Below are 13,549 nucleotides of genomic sequence, written 5' to 3'. Positions count from 1 at the left end.
TTTTTTTTTTTTTTTTTTTTTTTTTTTTTTTTTTTTTTTTTTACAGCATTTTGTCAAGACCTGCCTTGTGCAGAAATTTTACTACCTCCTTGTAGTAGAATAAATTCTTTGTTACCCAAATTTCCTTAAGCTCTTTAAACTTATTAAAAATCATAAATTCGTTTCTAATTGTACCATACTTAGTGCACTCAAAGATCAAGTGCTCAGCAGTTTCTATGGCGCTACAGCTGTGACACCAATTGGATACTTCTGGTTTGAATTTACTGAGATACTCTTTGCCATACGTTTTACCTACTATCAGTCTATTCAGTAGCTTTGTGTCATATGCGTCATAGTCCCAGTTTTTGTCCCTGAACCATGGTCTTTTTTCCCTGTTCATAATGCTGTTTACCATACTTTCGTCCCATCTGTTACTCAAAATTTTGACCTCATTTCTCCATTCATCCCACAGACAGTTGCTCACTCTATTAAGCATCTCACTCGGTGTCAGGTCTACTTTAAGCGTCAAGCCCTGCGTCACTGCAGCTTTGGCCGCAAAATCAGCTTTCTCATTGAACCCGATCCCAACATGCGCAGGGACCCAAATAATGCGTACCTCCTCTAATACCGACCTTCCGATATCATTATGTATGTCAGCTACAACGTAGTTGTTAGTTCGGTCACATTTTAGCGCTTTCACAGCCTGCAAACTATCTGTGAATATGCAAATTTTTTTGTCTTTCACTCTTTTTGCAATCACAATGCATTGCTTTACAGCGACCAGCTCCCCAAAGGTAGACGCGTAAGTTTCTTCTAACTTGTATAAAAATGAAATCCCTTGCCTCATGTCATGCACCGCACAACCCACCACTCCTTCAGATACAGACGCATCCGTCGAGTACAGGTGAAAACCTTTATCCTCTAAACTACTCTTTTCCCCATAGTATAAAGCCTTCAGTTGTTCACTCGAAAAATTAGCTTTGGAACCTTTTAGCCTCGAGGAGACCAAACTCAGCTTCTCGTGTCTGCTAAATAAAACATTAGTATTCAACCTATCAAAGTAAGATTTGAACTTGTTGTATGTGTACCCGTAACTCGATTTCCTAGCATAGCTTTCCTCAACCTCCCTTTTCAAACTCGAGTTGATAAACCACTGCTTTGACATTTCTCTCGACGTTAACCATATAGCTCTTTTCTGCGGTGGAAGCTCACATGCAATTGCATATCTTGCATAAGTCGGCGTGTTTGGCGGAACCCCTAAACATCTTCTTAGAGAGTCATTTAATATGGTGCATAGCTGCTTATTATACCCCTCGGGCATGTTAGCAAAAGTGGTATTAGCGTACTCTGCTTTTGAACGAACAAATGATTTGTACAGCTTCAATCCTACCATCGGGGTTAACCCAGCTTTTATAGATGTAATTCTTGCCAGCAAATTTTTTCCCGGCACAATAGATTTCTTGACATTTCCTATGTGCTCTTTAATTGTGGAATTAGCGCTTATTACCCTTCCTAACCATCTCATTTTTTCCACTTGCTCCACATTGCAACCATTTACTCTCACATTAAACTGTTTTCTTCTACCCATCGTCATCACCATAAATTTTGTTTTATTTAAGTTGAACTTGAGACCCAACGATTCACACAAACTATGCATTTCCGCAATTTTATTAGTAAACTCATTACATGCTACCTCCTCATTTCTGCTGTGCGTTATTATAGCAAAGTCATCCGCATATTGAAAAAGATGAGTATTCTCATTACAGACAGAGTGCAGTTTTGCGGTATAAATGTTGAATAATATCGGAGAGAGACAGCTTCCCTGTGGCAATCCATTGTTTACTTCAACAGAGCATTTACCCAACGTCAGAATTCGCTTGGAAAAAAGATTTATAATCCCATCACAAATTTTTGGATTCATGCCATGTCGCATAAGTATCCTATGCAACATAACTAAATCCACGCAGTTGTACGCATCAGAGAGATCTATTACCCCCAGAAATACCTTTTCACTCCTGCACTTCCTATCTGCTATCAATTGAAGCGCTTCATTCATGCACATTGTTGCAGAACGCTGCTTCCTGTATGCAAAACTTCTTTGCGGTATTATGTTACCATCCTCCACAAATTTCATAATTTCTTCTTTAATTAGCATATTAATACATTTGGCTACAACTGAAATTAGGGAGATGGGACGATAATTGCAAATATTTTCACGATCCCTACCCGCTTTTGGAATAGGTACTATTCTTATATTTCTCCACTCTTTTCTTACTATATTTTTATTGAAGTGCTCCTCCAATGAATTCACAAACGCTTTTTTTGCCTCTACCGTCAAATTCTTTAACATTTCATATGTGACATTATCCATACCTGCTGCAGTCAATTTTTTTTTGCTAATTAGTAACTCAAAATCTTCATAAGAAAAATTTACATTAACATTCGCCACTTTTTGTTGTTCAGTTATCATTTGAGCCCTATCCACAGTTGCCCCCTCAACCTGTCGAACCTGATCCTTCAGAAAGCTCAGAAACTTCTCATTGTTCTCATCCTCCCAATTGCTACAACAATACTCTGTTCCACCTTTCATGTTGCCAATAAATTTCCAGGCCTCTCTTGAATTCGAATTACAGTTGATTTCATCAATTTTCCTCTTGAAACTGCTACTTTTAGCCTCTTTTACCTTCTTTTTCCATTCTACCTCTAACCTCACAGCTTCTTCCATATCCTGCACCTCATTAGATTTACTGGCTTTTTTCCTTGCTATCACAAGAAATCTATACATTTTTCCCATTTCATCATTCCACCATGCTTTCGGCGTGTGTTTGTACCTATTTAAGTCAATTGTTGCTTCTTTCCTTGCTTTTTTAACTCCTGCCTCAAAATTATTCATAGTTGTAAAATTAATCTTTTTGATATTACTAAGTAGCTTATTTTTTGAGATGAAGTTGTTAGGTAACTTACCTATGTTATCTATCTCAATTACAATTGGTAGATGATGACTACCACCCAAATACGCTCTATGACAACACCACCTAATATCATTTGTTAAATTAGTGAACGCCAGATCCAGCACTGAGCCTGAGCTACCATTCACACTACCCACATTCATAAAAGTTTTATCTCCTTTATTCACGCACTTCAGGTTAGCATTTCTGACACCATTCGCCAAAATCTTGCCCTTAGGGTGGCTGACATCATCCCCCCACTTTGCATTCCTCGCATTGAAATCCCCAAACAATACCACGTTCGTGAATTTGCCGAGAAACAGCAACAATCGACTAACCACTGCTTCAAATATCTTGCTGTTGATGTTAGGTGGAAAATACACCGAACAGATGACTAGATTAGTCACCAAGCTTGTCGTTCTCGCAATCAAAATATCATATTGCGACCTATACTTTATTTTCTTAAAGCCAATCCCTTTTTTAAAACCTATTGCAACTCCTGCATATCCATCCGCTCTTGTTTTTTTAATCAAATTAAAACCCATAAGTTTGTGATTTTCCACCTTTTCATCATGGGAAAAAATTTCTTGCAACCCTACAATACTTATATCGTTCCTATTTATGAAAAAGTCTAAATTGTTTTTGTTCGCCTTTAGGCTTTGTACATTATATTGTAGAATTTTTATCTGGCTCATTATTAGTGTTTGAACTTGTAACATAAACCCCATTAACCTCTTTCAAAGTATCTCCTATCTTTCTCAAAATTGGTTCACTTTCATCAATTTCAAACTTCTTAGTCAATAACGCCACTAACCTTTCTACTTCCGAAACTTTTGCCCAGCTTGGACTATCAAAAACCGTGTTTTTAGCCACCTTATCTTGTTTTTCCTTCACTACCTCAGGTTTATCTTTCCTCTCATTTCTTTTAGCCATATGCGCGTAACTAAAGGAGGTTATTCTCCTGTTAACCACCATATCATTATTTACACGGTTATTTTGCGCCCCAGAAATGGTAGGAAAATTCTCCTGATCATCATCCAGCAGTGCAAAACGATTATTTTGATCAATGACCTCTTTGTATGAATCTATAGCCTCTCTTTTTGAAATTTTCTTTATCGTCATTATCTCCAGAAGTTCTTTTTCCCTTTTCCATACCTGACAAACACTGTTATTCACCGAAGTATGCCCCACGTTTCCGCAAAGAATGCAATTATTGGCTTTTACCTCACACTGACTTCCGCAACCTTCCTCCTTACCACACATAATGCATCTGTTCCTGCCTCTACACCCCATTCTGGTATGCCCCAAGCGTCCGCAATTGTAACACTGCTTTACCCTGGGTACAAAGTGCTTGACTTTAAAGTTTACATAAAAAATTTTAATCTCATTAGGAATCTCGTTCCCTTCAAACCCTATTTTCACTGCCAGAGTCGGTATTAAATTGTCTCTGCAATTTGGGTCCCTGCGCATTATTCTGGTCACACTGGTAATTTTACAATCAGATACTATATTATTCTTTATCTCAACTTCAGAGAAGTCTGTCGGTATTTGCGTAATCACTCCCACTGTTTCAATCATGCTTTTAGGAATGAAGCTCCTAATGAGATTCACTGCCAGCAAATGATTGCTTAAACTTTTGTTAGCATCTTCATGCGTGTAGAAATAAATTTTAAACAGAGATCTCCCTACCGCTTTTATAGTCTTAATCCCTTCAACTTTGAAATTTTTAATTTTGTTCCATAAAAAAAGTCCATTTCTCATCCTATCATTTTCACATAAGGGGCTCTTAGACGTGTCGAACAACACACAAAAGTCACCCTTGTAGCTGCTTGAGTATGTAAAAGTATTTACACTCACCATCCTTGACCTTGCCTCATCGTTATTACTCTTGCTGCTAACGCCTGGCCCATTAGTGTAACCCACTGCATTTGTACCCTCGCTTTGCGAATTTGTCCCGTTGCTAACGCTTTGCATAACTGTACCCTTGCCCAAGTTGCAAAGTGTGTCTGTGATCTCACTTTGAGAATTTGTCATATTACGAACCGTCTGTGCAACTGTACTTTCGTCCATGTTGTCAAAAAAACCTTTTTTAACCACTAAACCTTGCATCGGTATTTGCTGATCCTTAATTTTGTTCGACTTATTCGGTTTTCCATTAAGCACTTTTGCTTGCTTATTGCAATCTTCGTCCGTACCTGATTCTAATAAGCCATCATTAATACCTTTGATATTCCTTCTTCTACTTCTTCTACGCTTAACACTCTTCCAACTCTGCACCTCTGCAAACCAACTTGCAGGCAGGTTAGAGTCAGAAGAAATTGCCTCAGCGCCATCGGGCGCTGAAGCGTCCTCCATTTTGTCTCACAGCCGCACGCGCAACCACGAGGCACCCAACAGTACAAAAAGAAACTTACCAAAAAAGCCACTTCAAATTCGACTTCTGCGTAAAAAAACTGCACTCCGGCTTCGATCCTTCAAATGCTGTAATTTTTTAACCATTTACACAATTTTAGCTAACAAATTCTGTTCCAATTACAAATTTGTCTTTCACACAAAATCTAAGCCTTTATACACCGTCCTTACACAATGGCCGCTGAATTCGAATCCCTTCTTCATGTTCCACGGACAGCATTGGGAGCGGTGAGATCAGTGCACGGACTTCACCACTTAATTGGTAGATCTACCAGTGTTGCCAGAAAATTTACCAAATTACTCAAAAGCAAATGAAAAATCCTCAAAATCCGAACAAATTAGTCAAAATTTTCTTATTACAGATATAAGTATATTGCATAATGGCTGCATTTCTTTATTCATTCTGAACGTTTGGAATAAGCTTTTTTGTTTATTTATTCTTTAGAACGTTCCTGTTGATATGTTGACGTATATTTCAAACGCATTCTGTTTATTCCGGCTGTGAAATGGGATTATTCGGAATGTATAAAGAAACGCAGCCTGTATGTTCTTGTGGTGTGATTGTACCAGCTGATGGTGCGACTTCAAAAACTATTTGAAAATTTTATGATTGTACCAGCATGCGGGTGTCGTAAGTGGTGAAATTAGCTCAATTTTCTAAGAAAAAAGTATTGAGGCGGAAATTTCTTCACTATATGAGTCAAAGCCGTTTATGTGGAAGATTAAGTTGACGATATTGCAGTTGGGAAATAAAAAAAAATATTTTTAACAAAATACTCAACAATTTTGATGAGCTTGAGGCCGTTTTAAGTGAAAACTTATTGTGGAAAAGCAACAATAATTTGAAAAAAATGGTAGAAGTGATAGCTATTTCGGAAATCACCACATTTCCTCATCAGACTTCTTTCAGTAGGATTCGAACCGACGATCACCACTGACTCAGCCAGTTGCCTACGCACTGTGCTAAGTTTGCCTTGCTAATTCTTGTTGCTTATTTCCACCATTTCACTTTGCTAAGCCAACTACAACCAAGCGCAGCTATTCCGCTGCAATTCACTTGATCATGTGCTTGTTGGTTTTTGTTAATTTTTCTGTAGTAGTTCTGGCTTGTAGTTCAACAATTCAACCAGAAGCTGACATAGACGCGCACATGGTTATTATGCCCGAGAGCTCTGCGTATCTCTGCGAAATCATTCCCATAGCGCGCTCTTACTCCGCTGCTATAATTGCTAATGTAATAGAGTCCACATTCCTTCCTTCCTTCAAAATATGTAAAATTAAACAATTTTAGTTACTATAAATAAGCACTTCACGAATGTTTTTTTTAATTCCTTTCCACTTTGTTGTCCTTCATTCAGTTATCTTCGAAAAACAACTGATAGTTGGAAATGCTGCACATGTCTCCGCAAGGGTTGCAGCATGTGGATTTTTCGTTTCTCGTAGCATAGCTACGAATTACGAATTACGAAAATTCGGGTTCAAGAATAAGGGGGGAAATTTATTTTTCATCTACCAAAAAGATGCTTCTTTCCCCACGCTCTAATTAATTATTTTACGTGTATTTATTTTATATGGCTAATAAAATTACCAAATAACTACATTTTCTGAAAATTCTGTGATATTTTTCACTTTTGTTTTTATAAAATTTGCTTTCGGATTTAACAACAGCAGTTATTTCAAATTGCCCTTTTGCACATTTGTGTCCGAACAAAAAGTCCGGGCTGTTGCGTGCACAAAGAAGAAGACATTTACGATCCAAAAGTGGAACGTATTCGCTCTCTATTACCCATTTTTCTAGCGTGAGGAACGCTTTCTGGGCTGTTTTGGGCACCCGCGGGCTCATGTGGAACAAACCTAGTGTATGGGAAAATACCATGAACCAAAAATACAGGATCACGTGAGAACGCGACGTTGTATTTGTAACTGGTTTTGAGAAAAAAGTTTGCGAAAGCGGGTTCGTCAGCTGAGCGTTTGTTTACATCACAAGCACCACTAATTTACACTTTTATTCAAGTAAAGAAGAGTTAATTCAACATGACAACACATTTTAAATCATTTTGTTGCATCATTTTACCTAAATTTTGCGTTTAAAGAGGCTGACAATAATTTTGGCTAATTTTGGTTTTCGTTGTTTTCTTTGCTTTGTTTACTTTTCGCTCGTTTCCAGTGAAACAAGATGGCGTAGAACCCGCTAAAAAATCGAATTTTTTTACTATCCTGTTCTTACGTGATCTTGTGTCTTTCGTTCATGGGAAAATACCATATATGTAATACTCCTATATTGGCAGTAAGAGCTAGTACCATCCGAAAACACTACAGTACAGATATATCGATTAACAGGTACGAAAGAAAAGGAACACATACGTTTATAAAAAAACATGTACACGACACATTTACAAAAACGGCACTCAAGTACAAGCAAGACTTGACGTGTCTGAAAGGGGACTTACATATATGGAAAATACTAAAGTAGGTGTACGATAAAAGCAACTGAAAACCGATTATGTTTGTACACACCGACCAGCGGGAATATAATGACCCTTATTTATTTGCAAATTCGTCTTTTATAGAAGGCTACAAACGGTACAATAGCGTGATTTGTTAACGTTAGATTTCATGATGTTTACAGGTTCAAGAATATTATATATAAAGATGGAAGTATGTATGTATGTATGCAAAACATAAATAATCGAATGACACTTAAGGCTAGTTCAGAGTGCAGCCGCGAATGACACTAACAGCCAGTTTCACCAAACTATTTAAGAGGAAATTAACTTTAATTTAATTTTTTATTTAAATCTCATTTTAATTATTTTCAGTTTCAATAAACTATTTATTTAAGTGAGTAAAAAGTGGTTGTAAAACAGACTAGGACTAGCTTTCGCTTTCATTTGTACTGAGAGCTTTTGAAAGCTTTGGCACGCTGTGTTGTAAAAGCAGGGCTGGTATACAAGTAAGCAGCAGATGCACAATGATCAGGTGATTAAACGTGTAACACCTCTGAGTGTGGTTATTCTGATTTAACTTTTATTTAAGTGCAGAGCATAGCCCATATATGTAATACTAGGTTCATTCCTTATCTTTTTGGACTAAAATCTGAAAAGTGTCAAAATGTCAGAGCGTAAGCAAAATGCGCTCACTAAAAGAGAGTAACAGGAAAAGTAAAGGAACGCAAAAAACCAAATTTTTAGTCCAAAGAATGGCAACAACAAAACTAACGTCAAATAAGAACAGAAATGTATGTACAAAACACATTCACACAAGCACAAGCACAATAAACACTTGCTATATCAATTATTTTTTGCCTCCTTCCAATTTCAATTCATTTCTTTTACTTTTTAGATTATTCTCACTTTTTGCGTATTCTTTAATTTCCGTTAATTTAAATTCAGTTGAGTTTGACACTTTTCAGGATTTTGCCAGAAAAAATTCTTCTGACTAAATCTGACTACTTCGGACTGATGAGAGTCGCTCTCACTGACTGTTGCTCTCTCATTTTTGCTGTCATTTCCGAGTTAAGGAACGCTTTTTGGACTAAATCTGACTACTTCGGACTTTTTCTGGGAGATAAGGAACGCGCATACTTCTATACTGGCAGTAAGCTAACTTCTCACTGCCGTCCCTAAATTGGAGCGCTAAGCGTTGCGTTATCCATTGTCGACGAGTGTCAGCGCGCGCTATCCCCAAATCAACGCATCGTAATTTTTGACGTTTTCTCAGATCCTCTCGTTTTTATTCTCGTTTCCTCTTTCACTTTTTTGTCCTTTCTCTTTCTTTCCGTCTTCCGCATCCAACTTCGACACGTAACGCCCTGTCAAAAATGAAAATTCCATTTGCTCGGCGTTAGCGCCGCGTTATTGTGGGATGCTTCATACAAATTGTATGGGCATGAGGATTTTTGACAGTTGTTTGGCGCTTGACGCGCCAATTTAGGGATGGCAGTCAATGTGTAACAGGCTAACCTAATATTCGCGGCTTGCGTTTTGGAACGCATGCCGTCGAATTTGTTTTTTTGCGTCACCCGAAATTGACTTGCATGCGTTTGCATTTGATTTCATTGAGCGAAACGTCAAATCAAAATGTCACGCAGAACAAAAATTGGAAATTGAGTTAGCTTCATACGCACGCCGTTCAATTTCGGTTGATCTCATACAAGTTGCATGTGCATGAGAAATTTTTGACAATAAATTGGCGGCGTGCGTGAATATTAGGTTAGCCTGTAAGCATTCCGAAATCAAAGCGAGACAGTCTAGTACCGTTTTTGTCAATGTATTGTGTACTTGAGTGCCGTTTTTGTATATGTGTTGTGTACATGTTTATTTATAAACGTATGTGTTCCTTTTCTTTCGTACGTGTTTATTGATATATCTGTACTGTAGTGTTTTCGGACGGTACTAGCTCTTACTGCCATTATAGGAGTATTACATATATGAGTAAACCCTTTACATAGTTCTTGAAATTACATTTATGCTAACCTTTGTTATAAAATTAATAGCTAAGATAATTTTTACAAGGCTGTTTGAGACTTTAATTATTATTTTTCAATGTTCATTTCAAGAATTGACACATGTATTAACAGGGTTGCATCGGGATAAACTCTGTTTCAAAGTGTGTTTGATCGACTCATTTCTTGTGTTGCATATAAACACTCGCATTTCAAGCGAGCTACACTGACACGCGTAAATTCGATGCCGCGTTTGATGCTATATAAACAGGTCGACAACAGTCGACCGGCATTTCATTTTAAGCATCAGTAAATATACAAGATGGAATAACACCATTAGGTGAGTTGATAGGCAGGTCTAATATTCTATTCAATTGGGAGTAGGATTTTCAACATCGACTTTTCCGATACCGATATTGTTCAGCCCGATATGCATTTTTACATGCAAAGAATTAAATCGATTCATGATATCGATACTTTCTTAAATATTGCACATTCCTATTTCCGATTGCGATTTCCGAAAAGTGACAGAAATTTGTATAAGTTAGCTTTTTTTGTTGTCAGCTCAGAGTGCGTACAAAGAAACGTCGACGCGTCATCCGGTTTGGATGCATCTTGGTTTTGTGACCTGTCAACTTCTTCATCCGCTTTCTCTTTACTTTGGTCTTCCCATTCTTCATTGTTTCCATCCTGCTCGTTGTGCGATGAGGCACTTTTTGATCGGCTTTTCTTAAAATTTCTAGTGGCGGTCAAGGATTTCGAGAGATGTTTTACAACAATTTCTGTGTTTATCAGACCCACCGAACATTCGATGCAGATTAGGTATTTTGGAGGGAAATCAACCTGTTGTAAGAAAAAGGTTTGATATTATTTCCATCACGTTTTTGCATTTTACTCACATGATCACCAATTATAAAATTTATTGCACCCGACAATTGCGTGCCTAGTACTCTTTCATTAGGATTATAGAGTTTGCAATACTTTTTCTTACACAAACTGCACGTATCCATTTTGTTAATTTTGCTACTCAATCAAGGCGTATCAACTACAGGTGATAGCGATAGGAGCCATGCTTCTTCTTACTGCCATACCTACCTGAACAAAAGCGTCAGCGCTAGGAATGTTCGATATCGTATCGATTATTCTGAATATCGATATTTCATGGCACGATAATCGATTTTTTGAATCTGTATTCGATATTTAAGTTGAAATTTATTTTTAATCTACAAAAAAATGTATGGGTGAATACTAAAGTAGGTTTAATCAGCAGCTTGTGTGATTTATTTAGCTCTTAAGTTTGACAAACCGCTTGAGTCGACGGGCATGCCATTTTAATCCTCAGTAAATATACAAGATGGAAATAACACAATTAGGTGAGTTGACAGGCAGGTCTAATATTCTACTCAATTGGGAGTAGGATTTTCAATATCGATATTTCCGATCTCCATATTGTTCAGCCCAATATATCGCCAAATCGATTTTACATGCAATGCATGAAATCGATTCATGATATTGATATTTTCTTAAATATCGAGTCAGCGTTGTCTGGCTGTCAAAAAATTCTCATGCCCATACAATTTTGACACACATCTGTCAAAACTTGTCGTTCACATGCGAATGCTTTGCGTACGCACACAATAGAGTGTGAGCTTGAAAAAAGCATATAACGCCTTTTAAATTAGTTTTTATTCTATACTTCTGAAAGATATTTTAATTCTCTGTCTTTTGATGTATCAACTATTGCAAAAATTAATTAATAACGAAGATATTGGTCAAAATAAAAAGCTCACGCTCACGCTCGCATTGAACTGTATATCAGGCTTAACGCGGCGTCAACGCTGAGCGGTGGGAAAACCCGATTTTGACCGGACGTTAGGTATTGAAGTTGGCTGCAGAAAACAGCGAAACTGTCATTTTCGTGTTACACACAAACAAACCTATGCTTATGGTTGGTCAAGGATAAATTCGCCTTGTTGTTGGTGTTATTTCTGCATTTGACGTAGCGTTGACGCTTTTGTTTAAGTATGTCAGTTCCGCGCTAAGAATGTTCGATATTTAAGAAAGTATCGATGTCATGAATCGATTTAATTCATTGCATGTAAAATCGATATGGCGATATATCGGGCTGAACAATATCGATATCGGAAAAATCGATGTTGAAAATTCTACTCCCAATTGAATAGAATATTAGACCTGCCTGTCAACTCACCTTATTGTGTTATTTCCATCTTGTATATTTACTAAGGATAATGCCTGGGTTATAATGGACGTAACGGAACGGAGTGAACTGTCTCTTAATTATCTATTGTATGGGAAATGAATGCAAATGGTTATAATGTACGTAACGTAACGTAAAACCGAACAATCTAAAATCAATAGATCCTTACGAATTCGCCGCGATTGGAATGCCGGTCGACTAAAGGGGTTTGTCAATCCTAAGAGCTAAATAAATCACACAAGCTGCTGATCAAACCTACTTTAGTATTTTCCCATACCAGTGGCGGATCCACACAAAAACTAAATCTACCTGCGTTACAGCACGGTGGGAGACGGGGAATAGGAGGACCGGGGGGCCGCGGCGTAGCGTGACGTGATGTGCGCGCCGGTCGCGCGGGGTACGCTAACGCGGGCCGCCGCGAAACTAACCAAATTTAATGTTTGAAAGAGAAATAATGTCAATGGATTTTATTTCGTTTCTTAAAAGGTAACACTGTCAATTGACGTTATTTCGCACCAGGGTGTGCTTTATATGTTTCGCACCAGGGTGGGAAATAAAGTCAATTGACCTTATTTCTGTTGATCTTATTACCTGTCACCAAGCTTACCCATAATGGCAACAAATAAGAAAGTTCGTCTAAAAATTATCTCAACTACTTCTACCTCATGATGGAATAATAACAAGGTATTGTCAGTAGCGACGTGTTTGTTGTAATTTTGACAACATCGGCATGCTTATTTTCAGTGCTGCCTATCTTAATTTTTATACTACTATTCGTTGGGAAATAGTATCTAAAATCTCCATTTAGTAGTACCGCGATTTTTAAAGAACTTGGTGTTTTCAGAGCGATATTAATATTTAAAACTGCTGGATTTGTATAATTTTTGTCCTCAAAATATAAAATATAAAAGATATCGTGGTTATCAATGGAAAAACACGTACACAAAAATCGTATATCGTTTATATTGAATATCTTTTGCTGCATTGTCATAATATCGAGCCAAATGGACTACTGATACACTAGAATATAGTGGTTAAATTACGATTTCGCTTATATTATCGATATTTCTGTGTTTTAATCTATTTAAAAAATCATTAACAGTCTTATAGGACTTTACGGCCTTTACTTTTTTATAACTTACAATATATGTCCAAGCTGTGTGGAGCTGACGATACAAACATATATTCAGGCTTATGAGCCTGTAATTATACATTTTTCTACATTTAATTTGAAATAGTATGCACGAACGGATTAAAAGTAGTAAATAATTAGTACTTTTTCTACTACTTTAAAATGCGTGACCGGAATAGACCTGCCGAAAAAGTGAGGTTAAGTTACTGACAACACCTTGTTATTATTACACCATGCTTCTACCTTATTGTGGCGAATACTGCGGCAACACAAAGCGAACAACGAGAAATAGGCAGAATGTTCGAAGAATGACGTAGAATGTTCCACAAAGAGAAACGTCAAGTTGGATGAACACTGCGAACAGCGAGCGAAAGAGAATGAGCGATAAACTTCAGAATGTTCTAGAGTTGCCATAA

The 13,549-nt window shown here is 37.3% G+C and overlaps 2 protein-coding genes across 3 annotated transcripts in view; both read right to left on the bottom strand.

The window, feature by feature from the left end:
- Nucleotides 1–9,708: 9,708 nt before the first annotated feature.
- Nucleotides 9,709–10,964, bottom strand: LOC118739900. The gene is made up of 2 exons (XM_036471399.1): nucleotides 10,683–10,964; nucleotides 9,709–10,626 (listed from the first exon to the last, which is right to left on the bottom strand). The coding sequence occupies exons 1-2, from the start codon at nucleotides 10,791–10,793 to the stop codon at nucleotides 10,282–10,284; spliced, it is 456 nt and encodes a 151-aa protein (XP_036327292.1). The 5' UTR covers nucleotides 10,794–10,964; the 3' UTR covers nucleotides 9,709–10,281.
- Nucleotides 10,965–13,276: 2,312 nt separating this feature from the next.
- LOC118738955 (zinc finger protein CG2199-like) overlaps nucleotides 13,277–13,549 on the bottom strand; it is a 2,675-nt gene continuing 2,402 nt past the window's right edge. Inside the window, exon 3 of one of the 2 annotated variants that reach the window (XM_036470015.1) lies at nucleotides 13,277–13,314. The gene's annotated coding sequence lies outside the window, so the exon portion shown is untranslated. Of the gene's footprint in view, nucleotides 13,315–13,337; nucleotides 13,377–13,549 lie in introns of those variants that run through there. The other variant, XM_036470014.1, reaches the window with a different exon arrangement.

The sequence above is a fragment of the Rhagoletis pomonella genome, unplaced genomic scaffold (genome assembly GCF_013731165.1).
Source record: "Rhagoletis pomonella isolate Grant_MI unplaced genomic scaffold, Rhpom_1.0 Rhpom_scaffold_00005, whole genome shotgun sequence".
NCBI lineage: Eukaryota > Metazoa > Arthropoda > Insecta > Diptera > Tephritidae > Rhagoletis > Rhagoletis pomonella.
This window is presented reverse-complemented; position numbering and strand designations above follow the sequence as displayed.